Source organism: Phocoena phocoena, chromosome 2 (genome assembly GCF_963924675.1).
Source record: "Phocoena phocoena chromosome 2, mPhoPho1.1, whole genome shotgun sequence".
Taxonomy (NCBI): Eukaryota; Metazoa; Chordata; class Mammalia; order Artiodactyla; family Phocoenidae; genus Phocoena; species Phocoena phocoena.
Window position 1 is genome coordinate 169,356,388 of NC_089220.1, and position 24,598 is coordinate 169,380,985.

Genomic DNA, 24,598 nt, shown 5'->3' on the forward strand with positions numbered 1-24,598 from the left:
AGACCTCCCTAATAAGCACAAAGGAAACTCTGGAGTCACGTGCCATGACAGTTATCTTAGTAAAGCCGCACAGCGTGTGATGGTGCACGCATCGCTGGGGTTGCCATTTCTGCTTCATACATCGTTCCTGAGCACTTTTCAACCTGCTCCCCTCAAGGTCAAGGCCTGCTATGCAGTCACGTTGCACTGCCTCCTTGGTATTTAAAACATTGATAATTTTAACATTTTAAAGGTTTCTTTTAAAAAGAAAGGACAGAGGAAAATGTTGACAGATTCAACTACACAAAGCTGTAACATTTCTATTGAATAAAAAAATAAACATTTCATTTGAATGAGCAGAGCTAGTTGCACTAAATCTACCACGATACGAAGAGCTCATCCCAAATGAAAGAGCAACTTCAAGCCTCCACCGATAAATGGAAAAAGTACACTTAGCAAAACATGTTCAAATAATTTGTAAGCCCCCAAGTTGCAAAACACTTTATACCTACTAAATTAGAAAAACAATTAAGCTAATACTTAAGATTGATAAAATTCTGTGAATCTGGCGCATTCAAATATGACTGTTGGCATAAATTGGCAAAACCCTTTTGGGAAATAAGATGGTTCTATATAATGAGACATGAAACTGTTCTTCCTTGGGACTGGTAATCCTATCCCTAGAAATTTATCCTAAGGAAATAGTAATATGGAAGAAGGGAAAAAAGTCATAAACAGTCGTCCCCTGGTCTCTGTGGGGTATGGGTTCCAGGACCCCCATGGTACCAAAATCCACGGATGCTCGAGTTCCGTATATACAATGTGTATTATATGCACACAACCTATGCACATCCTCCTGTATACTTTGAATCATTTCTGGATGACTTATTATACCTAATACCACGTCAATGCTATGTCAGTAGGTGCCTGCACTTGGCAAATTTAAGTGTCGCTTTTGGGAACTTCCTGGAATTCTTTTCCAAATACTTTTGATTGGCAGCTGGTTATACCTACAGGTGCAGAGCCTGTGGATCCGAGGGGCCGAGTGTACAAACATCAACAATCCAGTTGTGCAGGAAGAGATGCAGGGCAGCAAGGGGCGGGTGGACGTGAGGGGGTGGGAGCACGGGATGCCTTTCAGGAATCGACACAATTGCGGGAATCGGGGCCAGCGCTAGCGAAGTCGAAGGGGTGACGGGGACAGATCAGGAACTGGCAGTGCTGGAGAATCCCATGACCCGGTGAATACAGAAGGAAGGTGTGTGAGGGGAGCTGCGAGATGCATCAGGTGTGGCTTGGGACACGTTGAGTTCGGGGTGTTTGCGGAGTCCTCACATGGGGACAGCTGGCGGGTATTTCAATACAGAAGCCTTTGGTTCAGGGAAGGGGTCCTGGAGGAAGATGCAGGTTCGAGGGGCACAAACATATATGTGGTCATTAAGACGACAAGAGAAAAAACAGTGACCAGGGAGAAGTTTTCGAGTGAACAGAGCACTGGCCAAGCACAGAACAGAGGGGACCCCCGGGTCTGAAAGGAGGTCGAGGCACGGGAGTCCAGGAAGGAGCCAGAAGCGTGGTCTTGTGCGGGCGCAAGTGGTGGGACCCACAGCCCCAAGTGCAGACGAAGGGCCAGGAAAGAGGTGAGGAAAGAATCCCTGGAGGCCGTCATCAAGGGCATGGGGAGGGTGGCCACAGATGACACTCTCCAAACGCCAGGCCTGGCTTTGGGCTTGGGGGGAGGAAGGGGCGGGGGAGGAAGGATGGGGATGGGGGAGGCGGCCAGTGGGGATCCAGGGAGGATAGGGGGACAGTCTAAGGAACCATGTACCAGAGGAACTGGGGGAGGGTCAGCGTTCGGGAGAGGGATGGGGGGTTACCCTCGACCGGGACCAGGAGGAAAGCTTCCTCCTCTGAACCCCGAGGAGGGGAAGACAGGGGTGGACTTAGAAGGGATCAAGGTGGGTCGTCATCGCTCCTGACGCCTCAATGAACTCAGTGGTGAAGGGCGTGGAGAGTGCGGGAACGTGGAAGTGCCCAGAGGAGAACAGGAACAGGAAGGCAGCAGACGAGAGCGCAGGAGGCCGAGTAGGAGCGGGGCTTTGTGCTTGTGGCAGCAGCGGCCATAGGGCGGGTGTTTTCTCCAGGGCACCTGGCAGCTCCTCGTCTGGGGTGGAGACACCCGATGGGAGGGCTGGTGTAGGGTTAGGAGTTCGCCGTGACAGGTTTGGCAGAAGGACAGGATATAAAGCATTGAAGGTGGTGGTGAAGATGCCCCCTGGGATGAAATTACAGCTTTCTTCACCCACCCTTCCTTTCCACCCATATCTGGGAAGCACGTGAAGCCAGAAAATGGCTTAGACTCGGGCAAATCTATGGAGATCAGGGAATGGATATATCAGTGGGGTTGGCAAGGAGATGCCGGGGAAAAGGGGCAACTGAGAATATAATGGTGGAGCGTCAAACGTTGGCAGCGAGCAGGACGTGTGGTCAACGGTGTGGGGTTGAAGTGTAGTGGAGATGAAAGCCAGTGAGGACGAGGTCTGGACACTCTAGCTAGGGGGTCACGGGATCTCTCATGTAGATGGTGAAGTTATCCAAGATGGCAGCAGGACCTGGGAGTGAGGGGAAGGAAGATGCAGAGGTATGCTGATGGAAAGGCTCCATCCTAGCCCCAACTGAGAAGAGGAGGAGAGATAAGGAGGAGGGAGGGTTAAGGTCCAGGGAGAATGTCAACCAGGCTGCCCAATCTATGATACATGGGGCATGCGAGTAAGCAGTCTCCACCTGGGAGAGATGCAGAGGGGACAGCATCCCTGGGGTAGGGGTGCTTCTGAATCTCCTGTACCAGATTATAGACAGGGGTCTTCGGGGGTCTTTGTTTATTTTCTCTCCCTAAAAGCACCTACTGCAGTGCCCTAGACTAAGAACGCCATAAACATTTGAAGAATAAACATATTTTCTACTTTTGTTTCTAATGGAAGTAAATACAATAGCTCAGATATTTAGGCTAACTGGGGGAGAAAGGCCTATCTAAATTAGTAGGAAGTCTTAATAGCATATATTTAAAGAAACAAGGTTTTATTACATTCAAATGCCCACAATGACACTTCTTAATCAGAGGGCTGCCGAAAAGTTCTTGAAATCGTGTTTTAACGAACAAAAGAAAATATTTGTATTTGGCACCCTATCCGATTATAGGAAAATGTATACCACAGAAATGATTGAATACACCGTCTTAGCAGGTAAACCTCTCCCTCCTTCCTTGTAATGTTATTTATGTAATTAATTTCCATAGCAACCCCTCACTTCTTAGATTGGGAAATGCATGCATTCAAATTAGCCCACATCAGGAAGCAGAGATTCGAAATTAACAAAACAGATTTGGATTATGCCAACATCAAAGTGATTCCCGGCAACCACGTGTGTCAACGACTAAGTCCAGGAGAAACAGAGGGAAGGTCTGCTGCTGTGTAGGTGGCTTCCAAGGGGATCTTTCTCACCATTTTAAGCTCAAGTGTTTGGCCGCTCGTTCAAAAGGTGACAATTTCTGGTTATTGTTTTCTCCTTGCAGTGAAAAGTTATCTGGTTTCAATCATAAGAAGCCAGGGAAATCTCTGCCTCCTGGGTCTCCCTTTGCTTGCAAAGCATTGGGCTTTCCGAAAAATACCTCTACAAACAAATATTTCCATCGGGCATATTATTGACATTCTGGTTCATGGCTTACACTCAAACTTAAAAGAAACTTTTAACTAGAATCTACCTACAGAGGACGAAATCCTATTCTTTCTGTTACATGCGCAGATGAGTCCTGAGAACAGGGCCAAAGGACAGTCATTGTATTGATCCGAGAACACTCCATATGCTATGTGGATGGAGGTATCGGGTAAGCAGAACATATTTTTTGCTACGTGAATCTATAGCTAAAGGTCAAGCTATTATCCTGGTAATAGTTCCATTAGGAGTAATGATGTGAAAAGAGGTACTGCATTTATGAGCTGGGTTTCCTACTATGTTAATAGTGGGTCATTAAGAATCAGAGCAGAACAGTTTGCATTTATCCTTAGAATGCAGTGGGTCCTAAAAAGAAATTTCCCTCTCCTCCTGTTTTAAGAAGCAAGGGATAATTTTAAACACATCCAAATAATCTGAACAAGTGGATTAAGGCCAACAATTAAACTAAATAAAAGAGTGGAAGCATCTACTCTGCTTTACATACTTTGAGGTCCCAAGGCACAAAAGAGTATGTGAGGTCACCAGGGAAATGACAAATGTTCAGTTTGATCTGTACGTGAATAAGGACTTTTCTCAGATGCTTGCATTCATTCGAGCCATGCCCTTTAACTGTGTATCAATAATGAATAAGCTAGTGGTGGCTGAGTGGATCCTTCCCTGGGAACGTGGCATCTAATATAATTATCAGTGAACACGGCGGTGTGTAGCGTGTCTGAATGTGATGAGCTGGGAACAGAGCGGATCGGCTGCGTTCCCCAAACAGCTGTCTGTTCACACGACAGTTCCTAGAGGACTCTTCGTGAGGCTTTTTCTGGCTCTCTGCACTGAGAAAAGCAGGATATGGTACGGATGTTTAAAGAAAGCCACTGGATCACACAGACAATTTAAGAAGCAGGAGAAGACTTATAGAGTTTTAATTTCACTGTGAAATCCTCTAACTGGGTTAAAACTCCGGCCAGCTGTGAGAGCCCAGCTTCTGATTTGTTGACTCAGTGTTAACTTCTGGTCAGACAGACAAGCGGAAATCAAGACTTAACATCAAGCAGAACTGAAAGTGGGGTCCTCGTTAGGTCTGCCAAACTGCCTGAGGCTGTGCGGGCCGGGTCAAGGGTGAGAAAGGGAACCCGAGGGGACAAGGTTTCCCTTCGGGCTGTACCCACCTCCTCCCATCAAGTGAGGATAAAAGCCAGTGCCCCTCCCGCATTTCCCTCTTCCCTTCCACTCTTTCCAAGCTATGATTTGAAACGTCCCACGTGCTAAGTACCATCTATCTATCTCATTTAATCTTGGCAAGAACCCGGTGGCACAGGTATTGTGATCCCATTTGACAGATGACAAGCTCAAAGTTCGGGCAGGTTAAATGACCGGCCCAAGATGGCACAGCTAATAGGGATTATTTTCCACATAAATTAATTAAGTTTTAATTTAGCGTTGTATATGAGCACACAGATTCTGTAAAAGAATAATGACCAAATTCTCCATAGAGGCAAACTGACAGCTAAGGTAATGCTTCCACGTGAGAGCTGTGAATGCTGCTCTACTTTCAACCACACGAAGCAGAAGTGTGGCAGCCAACGGGGGAGGGAGACCCAGGCAGGTCTGTGAGATCATGGTCCCCCCATATTAAGGGGCCCAGGTGGCCTTGGTATGGAAGGGAGAGGGACACGGACTCCGGTAGCTTGGGTGTATAGTGAGGGTGAAATAAGGACATCTGCAGAACAAAGACTGAAAGACTATGTCACACAGACCCGGCATTCAAAGAATTACTAAAGGCTGTATGTATCTGAGGAAAAAGAAACCAAACGTGAAAGGAAAGATGGGGGTGGAGGGGAAGAAAGGGAGGGCATGACCTGTAGGATATTACTGTGATGCCAAACTAATGAAAACGGTGTAGTACTGGCTCAGAGGCAGATAAAAGACCAAGTGTAAACATGGAAAAGGGGAGCTTAGTCTATGAAAGAGGTGGAATTACAATTCACGTTAAAAAAAAAAGAAGTATGGTGTTAAAATGACTTAACGACCCATAGAGAAAAACACATTCAGTCGCTCCCTCACATTTTAGGCAAAAGTAAATTCCAGGTGGATAAAAGACCTGAATATGAAAGAGAAAACCTTAAAACTTTGTTGGAAAAAGAAAAAGAGAATGTCATTACATAATCAGGGCAGGGGGAATTTCTTAAAAAGGGCACAAGAAATGCACAAAACATAAAGTAATCTATCTGACTGTTAAATCTAAACTTTGGTATGATAAAGGACTTCACCAGCAAAGTTTCTACAAGTCGGAAAGTGAGAAAAAATATTTTTAATACCTGTAACAGAGGAAAGAATGCATGTAAGTCAATAAGGAAACAAAAACCTAATGGGAAAATAGGAAAAGGATGGAAATTCACAGAGCAAAATAACCAAATAGTCATAAATATGAAATGACGCTCAACCTTGTTAATTATCAGGGAACCCACCACTGAGGTGTCATTTGAGACCAATCAGACTGGCAAAGAGTAAAATTTGTTAACACCAGATGTTGGCAAGAATGAGGAAAATGGGATTTTGTATCCATTGCTGGTGGATGTCTAAGTGATACCGTTGGCTTTAGAGAACCATTTGGCAACACTTAGCGGTGCTGACGATGCTTCTACCCCGAGACTCAATTCCACTGCCCACTGCACGTCGTCCTCCATGGAAAATCGTGAGCAAGGAGAACCAACTAACTTAACTGTGTCTCAACAGAAGGCTGGGGAAAGAAAGTGCTTTATTTACACAGCGGTGAGCAGTTAAAATGAATGCACTAGTTTTGTAAGTGTGCTGATATGAGTAAACTTGAGAAACAAAGACACAAGCTTGCAAAAAGTAGAGCCTGAGGCTGTGTATAATATGTAGACTCACAAATTCGCAAAACGGTAGTAAATGTGAGGTATGGATACACACTTACGCAGTAAAGTAAAAATAGCGTGAACAGGGAAGATTCACAGCAACTTCACGTTACTCTGGAGCAGCGGGGAGAAAGAGTCTGGTGAGGAACATTTTGATTCTTAAACTAAAGGAGCGGGGTGGTGGGGAGGGTATGAAGTAACATCTGTTTTCAATCTCAGTGGTAAGATGGAGAGAAAAGGAATCGCGGAAAATGTCTTCAACACATTCAAGATGAAGATGAATACCATTATTTCCACTTCTGACCTCAAGACTACTTACTGCTAATGGGGACAAATGCTGTTCTTCAATCAGTCTATGAAGAAATCAGACAGTGTCTCCTAGGATGAGGGCATGGAAATGCCAATGCTGACTTGTCTCAAGCACACTCCTTACACACACTCTCTCGGGATGAGCACCAAAAGCTTTCCTTAAAAGAGAACCGGAAGACTGGGTGATCGGCCTGCCGGGAGGAACAGGTGAAGGCAAGACTCCGTCACCCTGCAGGTCTCAGCTGAAATGCGACCTTCTCAGGCAAGGTCTCCCTGAATTCGTTAACCAGTGGTTTTCAAATAATACCGTCTAGTGATCGCCTAGACTATAAACTCAACAAGGGCAGAGATCACAGCTCTCTCGTTCGTGGCTGGCACGTAACCGGCAGCATAAATGTATGGTTTGTGGAAGAATAGATCTGAGAAACTCTTTTTCTGTGGTCTTTGACTTAACTTGAAAGAACTGAAGGAAGAGTTTCTTCAGTAAATAGCCATTGGTCTTGAAATACACGGAGTCCTGGAATTCATTTCAGGTTTGATTTAACAATAAGACTGACTGTGGTTCCTCAACGAATGCACCTAAATATGAAGTCTCCAGGTTAGAAGTAAAGATAAGGAGATACAGTCATGCAAACATTAATGTGTTTATCGATGAGATCGGAATATCCTACCGAACTGCATGTTCAGGAGACCGCAGGGCAACCCGCTCTTCCAGCAGGGTGATAGCTACCAGGGACAACCACCCAATACTTCGTCCCTTACTGCTGATCCTTGCACGGGGCTGTAACTTCCAGTTGCTTGTTGTAATGAAAAGCAATCTAGTTATCCATAAAACTGATTCCCAGTCGTATTTAATTATGAGAATTTGGACCAAATTCACTGACCTATAGTATTTCTGAACTGGAAGAGACTTGAAAAATTAGCCAAGCCACACTCTTTTTTTTTTCAAGAGAAGGTAACGTTTCAAGACCTTACGTGGCAGGGTTGGGAGTAAACCTACGTCCCACGATGCTCCTTTCACTGTCTCCAAACTTGCTGGGACTTGGAGGTTTGAACAATCTTGTGGAATCACAGTGATTCTCAAAGATTTGAGGCCAGAGTAGTCTGGAGAAAGAGAACAGTATCCTCTGTCTCCCTTTATTTAGTTTTTGCTATAATGGGGTCTCTGCCTAAGAGGGAGTGCCTTTAATGGTGTCTTACACTAAACAAAGTTAATTTTAATTTACTTTTATTTAAGAAAGCCCTCAGCAGACCTAATCTGCAACACAACTAGTGGGAAGTACACCACTCTCCTTCGGCTTGCAGTGCTGTAACACGTTTGTTTCATGTGCTTGGTGTATTTTAAGGGGATGTATTATATCTGCTAAATATTAAGATCTGGTTGAGAACAAACTTTGATAAAATGGTGTTCTACTCTTTACCCCTTTCTTTGGCAAAGAGGAATATTTCAAGATCATAGATTTATAGAAATTCTACTTGGAAGGCATCTTGGAAATAGTATAACGCATTTATTTCATAGATCTGGAACTGAGAGCCTCAAGTGAAACAAAATTTAAAAGGTCGAGAAGCCTCAGTTCAGACAGTTGGTCAGTGGCACAAACGCACGTGTCCGCCAAGTGCCCAAGCACAGCTTCATAGAATGCGTCTATGTTTATCTGTTCTTTATAGAAATGCATGAGGAGAAAGTGCTGAGTTTTTCTCTGAGTTCTTAAAGCTAGGGTTTCTTGGCACATGAACTTTCGAAGTCATTCCATGAGGTCCTGAGTTCGCCCACTAGCCAGTAACAGCCACAGGACCAGAATGAGTTATGACACATTTGGGAAGTTCAAGGGCCATCCTGTCCCTCACAACCACCTAAATTCAGAGGTGGCCAAGGTGGGAAGAATAAGAATGACGAGGCGGGAGAGCAGTGGGGGTGATGCGTGCCTTGCCCATGGGGATCAGGTCATCAGAGCAACACACCTGCCCCAGCCCTGCCTGCATCTACCTGCGGCCGATGTCGCAGAGTGAACATTGGGGTGAAGATGCTGGGCGTCAGGACAGGGCTGATGCCTCAGATTTTGTTTCCTGTTCTTTTTTAACGGTGACAACTCCCTTCTAATTGAGATCAGCTTGAAGGAAGTTTGGGGCTTATGTTGATGCGGACGATTAAAAGGTTCTCAAACTTTTCCTTGAAACTCTCTTTGAGGCACCAAGGTGCCATCAGGATGGATGCTAAAAAAACACAGGGATGGATAAGTATACAGATATAGCAAGGAGTCTTGAGATGGAAAAGACAGAAGATGGCACATTTAGCCTGCTTACGGATTCCATTTTGGGGTTTATTTAAAATCAAAATCCCACAAGAAACTTACGATACTTTACCTCTTGGAGATGATTACTCTCTGGCATGAATGTAAGTGCGAGAAACTACACTTCCTGTATTGTGCGTCGTGGAGACGGCTCTTTGACATTTAACAATAATCCACGCTTTCAGAGCCCCCGTGGAATACAAATTAGGTTTTATATTCAGGATCGCCTTGATGGTTTTGATTGACACGATTTAGACCCTTCTTGAGTGCTCTGCACCACTTGATTTGTCTGTTGCTGTTTTTCTTCTATCTTCAAACTTATATCCTGCCTTCTCGAATTTCAGCTGCCCTCTTCCAACCGGTCATGGAGACGTTGTGTGCTTATCCTGTTATTCATGCCTTGTATACATCCAGTGGGGTGGAGTTGTGGTGGGTTTTTTAAAATACATTTATTTATGTAATTTATTCTTTTGGCTGCGTTGGGTCTTCGTTGCTACACACGGGCTTTCTCTAGTTGCGGCGAGCAGGGGCTACTCTTCCTTGCGGTGTGCGGGCTTCTCATTGCGGTGGCTTCTCTTGTTGCGGAGCATGGGCTCTAGGCGCGTGGGCTCAGTAGTTGTGGCTCACGGGCTCTAGAGCGCAGGCTCAGTAGTTGTGGCGCACGGGCTTAGCTGCTTCGTGGCATGTGGGATCTTCCCGGACCAGGGCTCGAACCCGTGTCTCCTGCATTGGCAGGCGGATTCTTAACCACTGCGCCACCAGGGAAGTCCTGGAGTTGTGTTTTGATTTTTAAGAAACCACCTTTTTCAGTGAGGATGAACTGACTGCCTGATTCCCTCCGTCCCTCTTTCTTTCCTTCCTGCATTTATTGATCGTTAATTGTGTTTCACATGCCACGGAATATGCAAAGCAAATATTCCCCATGTAAGATTTGCTCCCTAGGAACTTACAGTCTTGTTGGAAAGATAAGATGTCTAAACACAGGTAGGATGACCATAGATCCTGATTTGCCCAGGATAGTTCACAATGTCTGTTTTCCTGGTGAAATGATTAACAGCACCATTTTCCCTCTCAAAAGAGTCCCGGTTTGGACAATAAATGATACAGTCATCCTTCACATAAACCATGAGTAGCAAAGCGAAGGGTCAGGATGTCTTGCTAAGCGGTCTAAAGGTAACATATGCCATAGGAATTTAGAGAAAGGAGAAATCAATGGAGGCTCGGGCATCAGGAGAAAAGTCTCATGGGAGAGATGATGAGACTTGGGCCGGACCAAGAAGAATGAGCTGGATTTGTCTACAAAGAGAGGAAGAGCCTGTAGCCCTGGGGAACACAGCACAACTCAAAGTCCAAAATGAGTATGTGATGCTTGAGGAACAGTGTCAGTGCTGGGCTGGGTCGCCGGGTAGGAGCCCAGGGAAATGGGGCTGGGAGGGGAGGAAAATCAAGTTACGGGAAGTCTGGGTAAGGCCAGGATTTGCACTTGATTTCATGGGCAAAGAAGCGGTAGGAAAAACGTCATGAACTCTTGTCTTACAGAAGAAGAAATGAGGGTCAGGGAGGATATTTCAAGAGTGTTTCTGCCAAACTTCAGGGACAAGGTGATGGACAGCTTGACTAGGATGGTGTCAGAGAAGCCAGAGGCCGGTGAATGGGAGAGAAGGGACGAAAAGAACTGACGGGACCGGGTCGTGAAGTGGGATTAGTAGCAGAAGAAAAAAAAAAAAAAAAAAGGCATTGACGGTGATTCTGAACTTTCAAACTTGAAAAGTAGGAGAATGTTGATGCCTCTGTGAAAATTAATGTCTGCTACATCAATAACCTATTTACATTTCTATCTCCCCTGACCTCTGTTCTCTGCTTGTACCAGTTACTCCCCCATACTAACACTTTCAGCTCACTGAGAACAGGGAGTGGATCCTACCCAGAGCCTGGTATACAACAGAGGCACTCAGTAAAGGAATGAATGAATGAATGAATAGCTTGTATAAAAAAATGTGTCTGCTAGGGGGTGTTAGTGTTAGAAGCCCCAGGCCACCTTTCAGGTGATGCACGTGTGGGTAAGAAGGACCACCCCTGACTCTAGAAAGAGGCCAGGACAGGCCCCCATGCCCGGTGGTTAGGCTGGATGTCCTGCGTGCCTTGGTGCCTGCTGTCAACTGTCTCCCTTGCTCCGGGCTTCTGTCCACATTTCTACTTAGGATTTGCCTGCACTTCGTTGTAGATGGCTAAGCTGCCTCCACACGGGGGGCGATGAAGAGGTTGGGGGAGACATGTACATAACGTAACCAACACTGGATGTGCTCTGTGATCAAAGGGACGGGGTGGATGCAGGGGCACCAGGGTTCTGAGAAATCCCAGGAGCTGATGATGGAGAAGTGTGAAAATCTAACCAAGAGCCGGAAGCACCAGAAAGAACCTGGAAACACAGTCAGCATAACAGAAGGCTTGACTCAAGGAGCAGTCGGAGAGAAAACCCGACTAATTCCAAAAGGCAGCGTCTCTCTCTTCTAAGGATGCTTTTAACCGGACAGATGCAGCCAGGCTTGCTCTTATACAAAGATGTCTTCAAGGCAGCCACAATAGATGACAGCTTTCAGTTCAATTTTAAATAAAGGTCTATGGATTTTGAGGCATTTTCTTAATGGAAGCTGACACAGATCCTTAGTTTTTTTTTGTGGGCTTACCATCAGTCCCTGGTACTACAGTGACAGCAACTATTCCATGATCAGCTGCATAAACCCCTCTAGGGCAGCGATCCAAGCAAATGTCAATTCCCGAGTCTCTCAGATTTCTGCAGCATACCTTGTATGAGAGGGTCAATAACTCTTCGTGGAAATGAATTAAAATAATTGTCAGATCACTAGCACCAACGACAGGTCCAGGAGAAAAGCTACGAGGAATTATGCAATTTGACCAATTTTGGACTCATTATCCAATTCTGCTTCCCAGCAGTGGGAAAGAAAATAGGAGAGATGTGGCATTACCTGAAGATGCTGGTGAGCGTTTCAGATCAGCCACACAATTCAGGGGTCTAAAGGAAAAAGAGGTGGGCTACACAGAAAACACTGTTTGCTAGGTTCAGGGCTGTGGCTAGCCCACGTCATGCCGTGATGCAAATTAGAAAGTTGCCCCTTCCTTGGGACATCTGACTTGCCTCTGCCAGAAAACTGTCATAATAAATAAACAAATCGGCAACGTCCACCAGGGGAAGGGTGCCCACAACACTGCAAAGCACACAGTCATGCTAGAGTGGGCCCTGCTTGTGCGACAGAAACTCATCTCTTTTGACAGGAGGCTGTTTATGTAATGAGATGCAGGCTGGGTGAGAATTCCGTAACCGGGACTTAGAACCGAGTCCCTGCGAGTTAATCCACAATGGGTTGCCATCCATGGTGTGACGGGCTGAGGACAGATCAACAAAAGACACAAACTCCTTCTTAACAAATGTCTCCACGTTTCCCTTTGCTCCTCATGCGGATAGAGTTGTCATTTTGAGGAACGGGAGGTTCCTTTTCCGAGCTTACGGAAGACCAGTGACAAAGCAGGGACAGTCTTGCCACTCTCTCTGGCCCCAACCCGAAGGATTCTGGTTCATTAAGTCTGGGATGGGGCCGAGGCAGCTTTAAGAAGCACAGCCCCGGTTGAAAACCCCTGGGGCAAACTGTGTTTGAGTCCATTGCAATGGCATTTATATACGTGAAGTTAAACGCTTAAAGGCGAACGGGTTGGTGAGGACTCAAGGCCCAACGCGTAGAATAGACTTTAAACAGTTCTGGAGGCGAAAGGCTTTCACCCAATGTCTTACTTCACTGAAGCTGCATTGAAATTATTCTGTAAGTTAACCTCTTCCGTTCTCTTTGCATCTGGGACGCTGCTCATCCTTCAAGGTCTGGTTCTGATGTCGCCTGTTCCGTAAGCCCTTGTCTTACTGGGACTTCCAGCCTCTGTGCTTTCTCCCTCCGTGAATGATGGGCACTTGACGTTTATTCTGTTCTACCTTGGAGACGGTTCTAGGTCCTGGCTCACCGTTTACGTGTGTGTCACTCCGATGGACACGCTCCTGAAGGTCAGGGGCCACGCCGCACTAGTCTCTGTCTCCCGTTCCTGCCTCACAGCGGGTGCGTAGTAAGCGCGAGTGTGGTTAACAGCAACGCCATGCCTGCTGATGATTTCTGCGTTTGTGAGGTCAATGAAAATACCGCCAACGTTTTGGTGCTCTCGTGACTTCTCCAGTCTCGGAAAAGCGGCAAAGACCAGTGGGTCTTCTGTATCGCACTGTTTGCTGCGGAAGTTGGCTGGCTCAGCGCTTCAAATACGCCATCGGGGAGCCAGGCCGAGTGCTTGCCAAGAACGGAGATGACATTTTCTGTAGTGATGATAAAGCTTCACAGAAAAGTACGCATCTGTTTATTGCTCCACCTGCTAGACTCGCGCTGAAGTCTGGCAGTGCTGTTCGTCCACTTTGGTAAACGAGGCAGTTAACCACTCAAGTCCTGGGAGGCACCGCGGGCTCGTCTGAAACCAGGGCCCTTGTGTAACAACACAACAGGGAAGAATCAGTTTAAGCCCCGGAGAGTCACCGGATGAGAGCCGCTGACACACGTTATCTTCTCATTTGCTCCAGGAGAGACGTAGGGCAGCCTACAGAAAAGGGGGTGCTCTTAGCAACAGAGGAAGGCGAACGTGTGCCGGAGGGCTGTGCAGCCAGTACAGATCATGACTGATCGAACTGGCGGTTAGCATCGGAGCTGGGATGGCACTGCTCTTCCCAGGGTGGTCTGGAAACAGCCTGCCCCAGTCACCTGCAGGTGCCTGTTCAAAATCCAGATTCCTGGGATTACCCTACACCTACTGAATTAATCTCCGAGATGGGACTCAGAAATCTGGGAATTTTGAACCAATACCTCAGGTAATTCTGGTGCACACTGAAATATGAGACCAGCTATGGAAGGGGATGAACACACAGGGCTCTGCGTATGGAATGACGGAGATTCAGCATCACCCACCTGTCACTGGGCCTCCGTAAAAAGAGGGAGAATGCAAACAACAACAGCTAGGTAATAGTTATAGACAAGCTATGAATCTGATGTCATTGAACAGTCGTTATAGATTATTTTGTTGTCATATATTATGCAGGTCTATCCTGTTTTAAGCTGATCTGATGTGTAAAAATCTGAACAGATTAGTTAACAAATGAATATTCGTTTTCCAAAAGGATTTCTTGAATGAAAGCATTTATCAACTGGTTCCAATGGCCAAACACTTCAACTAGAATTGAATTTACATACAATGCTGGAAGACTGCTTCCACGCAGGGCAACTTGCACACTCTTCCTTTGTGGTCCTGTGCACTGGAAGAGTCTCTTTCCCTAGGGAAGGGATCACACTTCTATTTTCCCCTCTACTATGGGATCACACTTCTATTTTCCCCTCTACTATGACGGGACTGATTCTCACTGTCTTCAAAGGAAGACCTGCCCTTGAAGCTAGTAAATAAACTGGAGGACAGCTAAGCTTTACCTAGAAATTCATTCTGAATACAACACAACAACTGAGCGGTCATTTCAAATCATTAGCATGGCCACCTTCCCAGTGGAATTTATAAGGAATCCAAAGTGCTAAATTTTAAGATAGAAATTTAAAGCTGAGACCCCTTTCTTTCTTTTCATATAGTCCTCGTAGAAGGTATGAAGTAATGGCTCTGGAGTGAGAGAGGCCTGGGGTTAAATCTTGGCGCTCCCACTTACTAGTTGTTTCCTTTAAGTTTACTTAACTTCTCATAGCCTCAGTTTCCTCTCCCATAAATGGAACTAAAATCATCAACATCGTAGGGGTATTCGAGTCCAAGCTGATGTTCCAGCCTTGTCCTTACAGGGAGTTCTCAGAACACACAGAAGTTACTATCAATAAATAAGAAATCAGATGTAGATTCCACTCCCAAACATATTAAAGTCTATTTGAGATCAGATAGAAAACAGCCATTCACTTTTTGGGAATAAATCCAAGGAAATGAGTGACGATATACAATAAAAATGGAAAATAAAGGAGTTCCAAAATGGCAAATATAGACCCTACGTGTCTCTAGAGTTGCTGGAATAGAAGGAGAGGTTTTGGTGGTCTGTTCAGCGGAGCCTATGAAAGGGTGAGGTCACATGAAGTGTCAGAAGCATAGTCGAGTGTTTGGAGCACCACCACCCAAGGAGGGCTCCCGCCCAGGGATGCTCTGATCCCCGCGGGCCATCCCGGCCGGTCAGCAGCACTGATGCTCCCCGACAGCAGCAGTGCAGTTTGTGCTACATGGAGTGAACGAAAGGCAGTAGAGTGGTTCTTGCACTTGATAAGGAGATGTCGTTTCCTTTGAATGCAAGAGGATTCAAAAACCTAGTGTAGTTTGATAGTAATAAAACTTTCTCCGTTAATCACTATGAAGCTGAATTAAAAACCATAACCCGGGTTCTAAAAATGGCTTTACTGCAACTGCACTTTCTGAAGAGCATTCAGAGGTGCAATGATTACGTCAATATCTGATAACTCTCACTAGGTCACCCTGTGTGGTCTCCTGGGCATAGGACACCAAGAACTAGGTGGTCTTTGGCAGGTAAAGCATAAAGGGAGGAGAGTACACCTGGGTCCTGACCTCCATTCTGCATCCTGGCTGTAAAATCGTTTCCAAATTAAATCGAGGGTACTAAACTATCCTTAGCCCCCAAACCTAAGACTCCACTTAATAAGATCCTAAGTTGCTTCTTCCCAGAGTTCAATTCAAAGTGCTCAGGTGAAAGTTTCTAATTAAGGATCCTTTCATCATCAACACCTTGGGTCATACCTATAATTGAATTTTTAGTGAATTACCAATAAGTGGTACCTTATGAGAATTACCAGATGGTACCAGATGAGAATGTGAAAGGAAAAGCATGATCTCTACAAAGAGGCTTGTACATATTTTTCAAGATCCTGTACTATGGGGAATATTAATCATAACTGCAAAGAGATATGTTAACAATCCCACGATAAACTCTGCTTTTTCAGTCCATTTCTGTTCCTGTTCATGAGCGTTTTACAGGTTTTCTTGTTTCCCATTCTTGTCTTAACCAACTCATCACTTTGTCTGAAACAAAATCCAGCCTCCACTGTTGTTGTTACGGAAGATTTCATAAAAATCAACCAGTCTGTGTATATTCCTAGGTTGTGGAACTTTTCAAATTAATACAGTATTGGTGCACTGTCCCATAAAGGATGGAGGAAGAAACACTGAGTATTCAGTATTTGCAAAATCTTTTCAAAATATGTGGTAGACAGCAGTAGTAACATGAGTAGTCTTCTTGCCGCTATTATGTAGAAAGAAACAATTTTATCGCTTTGCCAGATTACTCAGATTCGAAAGACTTGGTTAGGGAAATCAATTTCTTTTTTTAACTCTAATAATAGCATGAAAAACTGGGTATAATAATTCAATAAGACCGTCAATTAGGAGTTGCTCAGATTTCCTGGGTCTCTCCCATGTATACACGGTATTAAATTTTGTGTGATTTTTCTCTTGTTAAAGAAAAGAAAAAGACCTTCAATTAATAGCTACTTCCAAAAATCGCTTTATAGTATAGTGTGTGGGTTAATAAACTTTTAGCGAGTCAAAGTACGGCATGAAAAGAAAAAAAATATTAGGGAATTAAGAGAATTGTATTCAAATTTATATTCAGTTTTAGTTTCCTTTTTTGTTTGTTTCATTGGCACTTTATTAAGTGGTAGAAATTTACAGCGACATTTTGACATCAATCCTTCCAAATTAGGTGTGAGAAGACCTGAGGATGGATGTTGAGTACTAGGCCCATTATGTCAATAAATTAAGGGCAAAGCCAAGATGAAAAATAAAAACCTATGTCCATTCACTCACCCAACGTGTATTTATGGAAACCTGACTGTGTGTAGAGCTCTCAGTGAAGTGCAACAGGTAATAAAAAATAGGAAGACAAAGCTTCTTCTCAAGGCGCTTGTAAGAAATTGTCAGAATAAATCAGGTAAGAACGTTGGCTGATCAGTATGAACAGGGTGTCTTCGTAAGAGAGACGAACCTGACGCCACATTCATACTTTGAATGAGGATTGTAGGAATGTACACGGTACCCTCTGAAGAGTGGGATGATGAAGGCCTTTCAGCTGTCTATGCTTTTTTATGGTTTGGATTTTTTACAAGCATGTGTTATTTTTGTAATCAAGGAAAGAAAGTCAAAATTGAAATATTTCTGTGAATCAACACGGCAGGCAAACAAGTGAAGAGACAATATCTGTGGCCTTAGGTTGTTGGTGCCTTATGGGTGGATTTCTGTCTGTTTTAAAGTTATTTTGTTGTTCTAGAAGAATTTTTTAATGCCAGGTTTAATTCAACAGTAAAAGAAGAGTATGAAAAGTGTAAGTTCTTTGGTTTGAATAACCTGCTTTATTATGCATTAGGGGCAGAAGAGCCCTCGTTGCCAGTTTTATTTCTAGCGAAAGAGGAGGGCTGTGAAGATGATCAAGGGATGTTTTCTATTTCTGTTTCTCATATACTTTTTCAAAGTACTGTACGATGGCCAGTCTAGATGGAAACTGGTAGCATAAAAGCCATATCAGTCTGCTTGTAATGATATATTTCATTATCATCTATGATTAGGGTAACTCTTCTGTCATTAAGATGGAACACAGTCATTCATGATTCCCTAATTTCCAAACCCTTTCATATTGTTAATATACTGCCCTGGAAAAAAAGAAAATGAAAACAGTCCCTGGCTACATTTCAGCATGTTTAAAAGCTTCAGCATGAAAAGCATCGGCAGCCTTGCCCTTCATGTTTCCAGAAATCCCAGCCACACATATTAAATCCAAATGGGACCCTTCTTCACTTCAGCAAGTCCTAGTTACATCATTGACTCTTTGTCAAATTCTGTAATCTTGTTTTTAGTGTCGCTTCAGGCTGAATCATTCTTTTCAGAAATGGCACAGATTGTGATATCTCTGTAGCTTACTTAATACAACTCAGCTGTCACTTTAAGTGAAAAAACTGTTGGAGGATGAGAAGTTTTCTGTTAATGAAGGCTCATGTCCTTGTAGCCGTGAACAAAGGCTGCCTGGTACTTGCTAACTCCATTTAAAAATCGTATTATTTTGCAAAGTTAATTGTGGGATTCCAAGTACCCTCTAAGTGCTATTGAATTCGTTTACTCATTTTGCACGGTGGGGGGACCAGGGGTTGGGCGGCAGTGCTCTGTGTGTCATGCCACAGCCAGACAACACGGCAACCCCGGGCGGGGAGAGACATCCCGAGCGGTGATTCTGGTGTAACTGAGGCCTGATCCGAAATTTCATTTTCATGGCAGTTGTATTTACATTTGCAAATTCCTTTACATTCTTTCTGAAAGTCACATCTAAATACTTCTGTTACCTAAAATTACATTTATCAGAGTCCTAAGTAAGGGCATTTTATTTTATTTATTTATTTTTTAAAATATTTATTTATTTATTTTTGCTGTGTGCCGGGTCTTAGTTGTGGCATGCAGGATCTTTTTTTTTTTTTTAGTTGCATTATGTGGGATCTAGTTCCCTGACCAGGGATCGAACCTGGGCCCCCTGCGTTGGGAGCGCAGAGTCTTACCAACTGGACCAGCAGGGAAGTCCCAAGGACATTTTAAAAGTAAGAAATAAATGAGAAGGAAAATTAAATTTAAAATATGCAGTACATCTAGGATGTGGACCTGGTTGTAAATGAGGATCTACACATACGTGCGCCTACGTGGCTATCGTAACGCAGTGGGATTCAGACACACCTTCACACGTGTTAATGGGGAGACCCAGGGACTTGTTTGCATGTAACTGGCACGACCCCATGTCACAAAACCGGAAGGAGCAGAGTAGGGTCTGGCTTCACAGTGGGATCACTTCCATTTAAAGTATATTTAGAAGCAGTGACCTAGTAAAGCAACTTCTGAACTTTGGAGAGAACTCTTCTACCTTCTTTTCAAAAGAGCATCACAGCTTTATTCTTACTTACAACTAAAAATCTAAGTAGAAATCCTGTTTTGATGAAGTTCTTAGAAATGACTGAAAGGAAAAAATACTTTCATTTTCAAAGTTAGTTAAGGAACAACTTTTCCGTTCTGCAGCACATCAGACTGGCTCTTAAATTCTGATTTTAACAAATTAACATCACCTTGAAATAGCAAATTCTAGTGGTATTTGGGGCGGAGAGTTAGGGAGCTCACACCCAAAAGCCAGGCCGGTGGGCAGATGGCCAGCGGCAGGTTAAATTCGCCTCTAGCTCATTTACTACACTTTAAGCTGCATCTTTATGGAATGAAGGCAAAGCTTAACGAAGACCCCGTAAAATGAAATGATGCAGACCAACCTTTTATTGCACCCACAATATTTTGGTCTAGTCCTTTCCGGTTGTCATTGAGTCCTCTTTTCCTCTTCCCATTGGGTAAGGAGTTAGCCAAAGTCTTGTCATCAAAAAATGCACACACCAGTTTTCTAAACAGAAGGCTTCCTGAGCGAGTGTAGTTTGACAGTATAGAGTCCAGCTGAGATTTAGGCATAAACACATCGAAGCCTTCAGCAAGTTGCACTTCTGGCTACCAAAAGAACATAAATATGTCATTAAAAGCAAGATTTGAAGCAACCAACTTTGGGTATACGTGCAACAAAAAAACATCACCAGCTCTTGCAATGGCCATATACTCTGCAAAGCACACAGCCTTGGCTTTGTGTGACAGTGTTTGCGACTTACAAAACCAATTACTAGTGACAGTTCACCAAATGAGATGCTCTAATTCCAATATTAAGTCTTGTCAAAAGCAGTGGAAAGGAGTACGCTGGAAAAGCATTCTCGTCCTTAGAAAAAGTTAAGAGAGAGCTGGATAATTCCCAAAGCATTTAATTCTAGAGCTACCCAGGGGACTTGAGACTTTTGGGTGAAACGTCTTCATTTTGTAAAGGAGGGAACACAGGCCCGAAGAGATCACAACAAAAATGACTTAAAACTAATTTAGACATACTCAGTGCATTACTATTTACAGATCACTCTCTCCTGCGTTAAATAATTTGACCTCATTTGCCTAAGGACACAAACACGAGGCTACCCTCTAGGTCCCATGCTCTTGGCACTAGGCCAGTGGTTTTAAGCTGTGGAGCTGTATTTTTTTTTTCCTCCAGTGAAAACTTAGGTCAACTAATACGTAAACAACAATGCTGAGCAGGTGCCCTGATCCCTATTTTTGGGAGGAAAATCTGAAGCTCTATCCCAGAGCACCAATGGAAAACCAGTGTGCCAATCACAGTGCTTCCCTGCTGGGGGTTTCCTGACTGGGATACTGGATCAGAAGGCCGATAAGGGCCCTTTCAACTTGAACTCTACCACATAAGCTCAGACACTGATAATACATTCTCTATGCACATGCCATGGACGTTTACAACCCACCTTCCCACCTTTCAACCCAGCTCACACCATTTCCTTTTCAAAGCCTTTCCTAACTGTTTCTTTCCCGAGGAGGCGGCTATGCCTGCTTTGTCACTGCTATTTATCTGACATACTTATATGACTGTGTTTACTATACCGTATTATAATTATTGATTAGATCACGGCCCTTCCTGTTGCCTGGAACTCAGTCTTTGTTACCTCTAGGGCCTGGCACATTGTAGGCACTCAATAAATTCTTGTTAAATAGATAAAAGTTCATTCGTCATTATCTAAACTACTAAGTCATTTACTGTTGATTATAACACGACGACTTTAAAATAATAACTTTAAGGTGAAGAAGTGCAGTTGGTAAACTTTTGTTAGAAAAAAAGTCAGAAGGAATATTCACTTAGGATGTATCATAAAAGCTTTTTCTTAGATACCATATTTAAAACTTTGCAAAGCTGATACTACTTTAGATTTTCTAAGTCATATTAGAAATGTGAGGATTTGGGACTGGTTTTTCTCCTGGAGAGGAGGAATTCTTTTTGTTTGTCCTGCGGTCAGAGTAAAGGGCTCAGAGAAGGGCTTAAATGAATCAGATGACTTGGGGACGACTTGGGGCCCTGTTGCTCCCAAAGGGAATTCTCAACTGGATTTTCCATAAAGTCATCTCACTTCTCCGCTCTACTTTGCCATTTGGCTTTTGGTCTCTGAATGCTTGGTAAATATCACTATGGACACAGTGCTGCCGGATGGTTTCCTGACTTTCGCACCTCAGTGCCGGTGAAGGTCTGCAGAGGCTGACCTTCTGTGCCCCCAACTCCTGGGACAGAAGCTGTACACTCGGCACTCGACGTGCGTTGGCTGAATGATTCGATGTAGCAATGTTAGGATTGAGAGGGTTCTACCATCAAAATTGAAGACGAAGTGTCATTTATAATCAGAATTTGATTTTGCACATCCTATGGCTGACTTATTAGACCTTTTATGCTAAATGAACTGAGCACAGATTTTTGCTAAGCACTCCTGTATCATTTGGATGCCGTTAACAAAAAAAAAAAAAGGACTGCAGTCTACTTTATAGAAACAGCAACTCACAGCTATTTGAGGACCCGGGCTGGGGGGTGCAGTAGCCCTTAAATTTGCAAGAGAGAAAAGGGAAAGATACCATACCATCTTCTCTCGTTCAGGTATCTCTGCTGGATTCTGGTACCCCCAAGCAGGTGTTTAAAATTCAGCCATCTTGTAGGACTTGGACCCGGTTTGAGAGACTCTGACCTAAACTGGCCGCCAGGCAGAACTAGCCACTTCTTCCTTCACAGATGCAGAGTATTTTCTACGAACTATGTTTCTGGCACTTTTCACACTGCATTTATTTAGTCGGGAGTTTGTGTTTCTCATCAGAATGTGTACTGTCTTTTGCATTCAGAGTGCCAAACACCCAACTAGCGCCTGATAGATTTTTCTCAGAATCAACAAAACACTATATAACAATTCATTCAAAATGACTAGTATTGATTTTGAGGTCTTTTATCCCCACATAAAGGAAGCATGTGTGGAGTCTGCCCTGCCCGGGTCCGGCACGCCAGTCTTCTCCCCGCAGGGCCCATGCTAGCTCAGGGAGCAGGCTACCTAGAGAACACTGCCCTGGCTCAATCAATCGATATTTACTCAGCAACCTCTGTGTGGAAGGAGTTTAATGTCGGGCTCACTAGACGAGACACGTTCATAAACCCCCAGCATACAAACTGGAGAACGATAAGTGCTACAAGAGGGGTACAGACCATTAGGCAGCATTTGGCTGGTGAGGGGGGAAGGGGTTTTGGTTAGGGGGCCAGGATAGCATTTTATCAGGGCCCTGGAGGTAGGATTTAGGAGAGAGATGCAGTCGCTGTTTGTGGCATCTGCTGGAACCCCTAAAACTAAGTCTCTGGAGGTCTCTGTGGAGCCGAGAGACTGCCTATGGGGTCAGAGTAGCATTTTGATTTCTGAGATGCTCCCCCGATGCAGAAGCTGTCGATGCTTCGTGTTCTACTTTCTACTGCCAGACGGTTGTTGTTATTTTGGAGCGCTCCTTCCAGATCAAGGAACATGAACTGGCCCAGCTATGCGTCCCTTACAAAGGAGTCAGTTTTATTAGGTGGAGGCCAGCAGCAGAGGCCAAGGTGACTGGTCTCTGCCCCTCCCTGCTCCTTGCACACTTTCTTTCATGCAAGTTTCTTAGCTGGTTGTCGGTGAGCACTAAGGGGCCACAACGCAACGAACCAATTCCTTTAAAAAAAAAAAAAAAAAAAGAGGGGAGCTTTACGTCCTGAGACATGAAGAAAAGATACAAGGTTGATTAATCTCAAATTTTTACTCTGAAACCTTTTTATTTCTCCCACTTTAGAAATATAATGGCAGGTGGATTCCAGCCGTGTAATGATCCACAACTTTGCACTTATATTTAAAAACAGGTTAAAACTCTTTAATTGTATGCTTGAATCTCTTCTTTTTGTTTACTGTCTAGTCGAAGCGAGATCTCTCTGTTTACTGACGATGGCTATGATAGAAACCACCACTATTCCAAATGTGTATCGTTTTAAAAGCTACACTTCCTTTGACAGAAATACTATTTGACACTCGAGTGAGGACAGACAGCTAATACACTAATTTACAGATTTTATTGATTACTGAAGTAATACGATCTTTATTTTATTTTTTTGCGGTATGCGGGCCTCTCACTGTTGTGGCATCTCCCGCTGCGGAGCACAGGCTCCGGACACGCAGGCTCAGCGGCCATGGCTCACGGGCCCAGCCGCTCCGCGGCACGTGGGATCTTCCCGGACCGGGACACGAACCCGTGTCCCCTGCATCGGCAGGCGGACTCTCAACCACTGCGCCACCAGGGAAGCCCCTGATCTTTAAATGATGACATGCAAAGTATGGGGCAGGATTTACGACACTTGGAGTCACCATTTTAAGAGTCTGGATTCCCACTATAAATTTGGATTTCCATGTATGTCTTGCCGAGTTTCAGTACCTCAGCCACTTAGCACAGTTATGCATCAAATGGTGACTTTTCCTATCCAGTGGTGTTGCATCTTACACCCAGTGAAGTTCGGGAGGCAAAAACCGCATGTAGTCATGAGGACTCTTGAAAATGTTCTTGGACCCAGGCCTGTGGACACACTAACCATCTTGCTTCTCTCTGCATTTCAACTGTGGTCTCCCTTTGCTTAGAAGTAGTTGGGGTCAAGGTCTAGTTTGGCTGGGGGGATCCCATAGCACCTGGTAGACTAAGAGATTTTTCCCTAAGTCTCTCTGAACATATCGTGTGTCTCCTCTATATAATCTAAAGAAAAAATGTAAAACTATTTTAAGGCCATCATAACAAATGAATCACACCGGGAATATTTCTGATATTGGCTGTTTTATATAAGGTATCTATCGTCAGTAGCAAATTACAGTAAGACATGTAAAAAGCTACATGTGGTCATTGGTTAAAAGAGTAAAAGGAAGTGCGTGAATGTTCGTTCATTTTGGGCATTAGCCCCAGATTTTTAATTGCAAACTGGTGAATTATACACAATAGTTCTTACACTTGACTTGCAACCTAGTCAAGTTTCAGACTGGCTCAAGACTGAAACCTACAAGAAAACTATGGATGAAAAGGCAGGATTTGGACTGAAAACATATAACATAATTTTTAAGAATGTTTAAAAGCTACAAATTCAACCTTTCTGTTCATAGTATTATCATATACAATGATCCTTTTTTCTCACTTAGTATTTATTTAGCAGTGTACTAGATGTACTTCTACAAAAATGAGCTTTAGTTTATGAAATTAAAAAAAACACACAAAACCCCTTCATAATTGATTGTATTTTGCTCGCAAATGCAATCTGCTTCTGTTTGAGAAAAACTGAAATTGTTCCCTGTAACTCAGGTCTGCTCCAGGTAGATTTAGCAAGTATTACCATTACTGTCTATTAAATGCCACTCCAAG

The 24,598-nt window shown here is 44.0% G+C and overlaps 1 protein-coding gene and 1 non-coding gene across 2 annotated transcripts in view; both read right to left on the minus strand.

The window, feature by feature from the left end:
* The window catches only part of BEND7 (BEN domain containing 7), a 75,456-nt gene that overhangs the window by 12,977 nt on the left and 37,881 nt on the right, over nt 1-24,598 (minus strand). Inside the window, exon 6 of the mRNA XM_065871825.1 lies at nt 19,558-19,783. Coding sequence (XP_065727897.1) covers nt 19,558-19,783 — 226 coding nt within the window. The remainder of the gene's footprint in view (nt 1-19,557; nt 19,784-24,598) is intronic.
* Nucleotides 18,753-18,825, minus strand: TRNAG-CCC (transfer RNA glycine (anticodon CCC)). Its single transcript has one exon. It is a non-coding gene; the product is annotated as a tRNA-Gly (tRNA).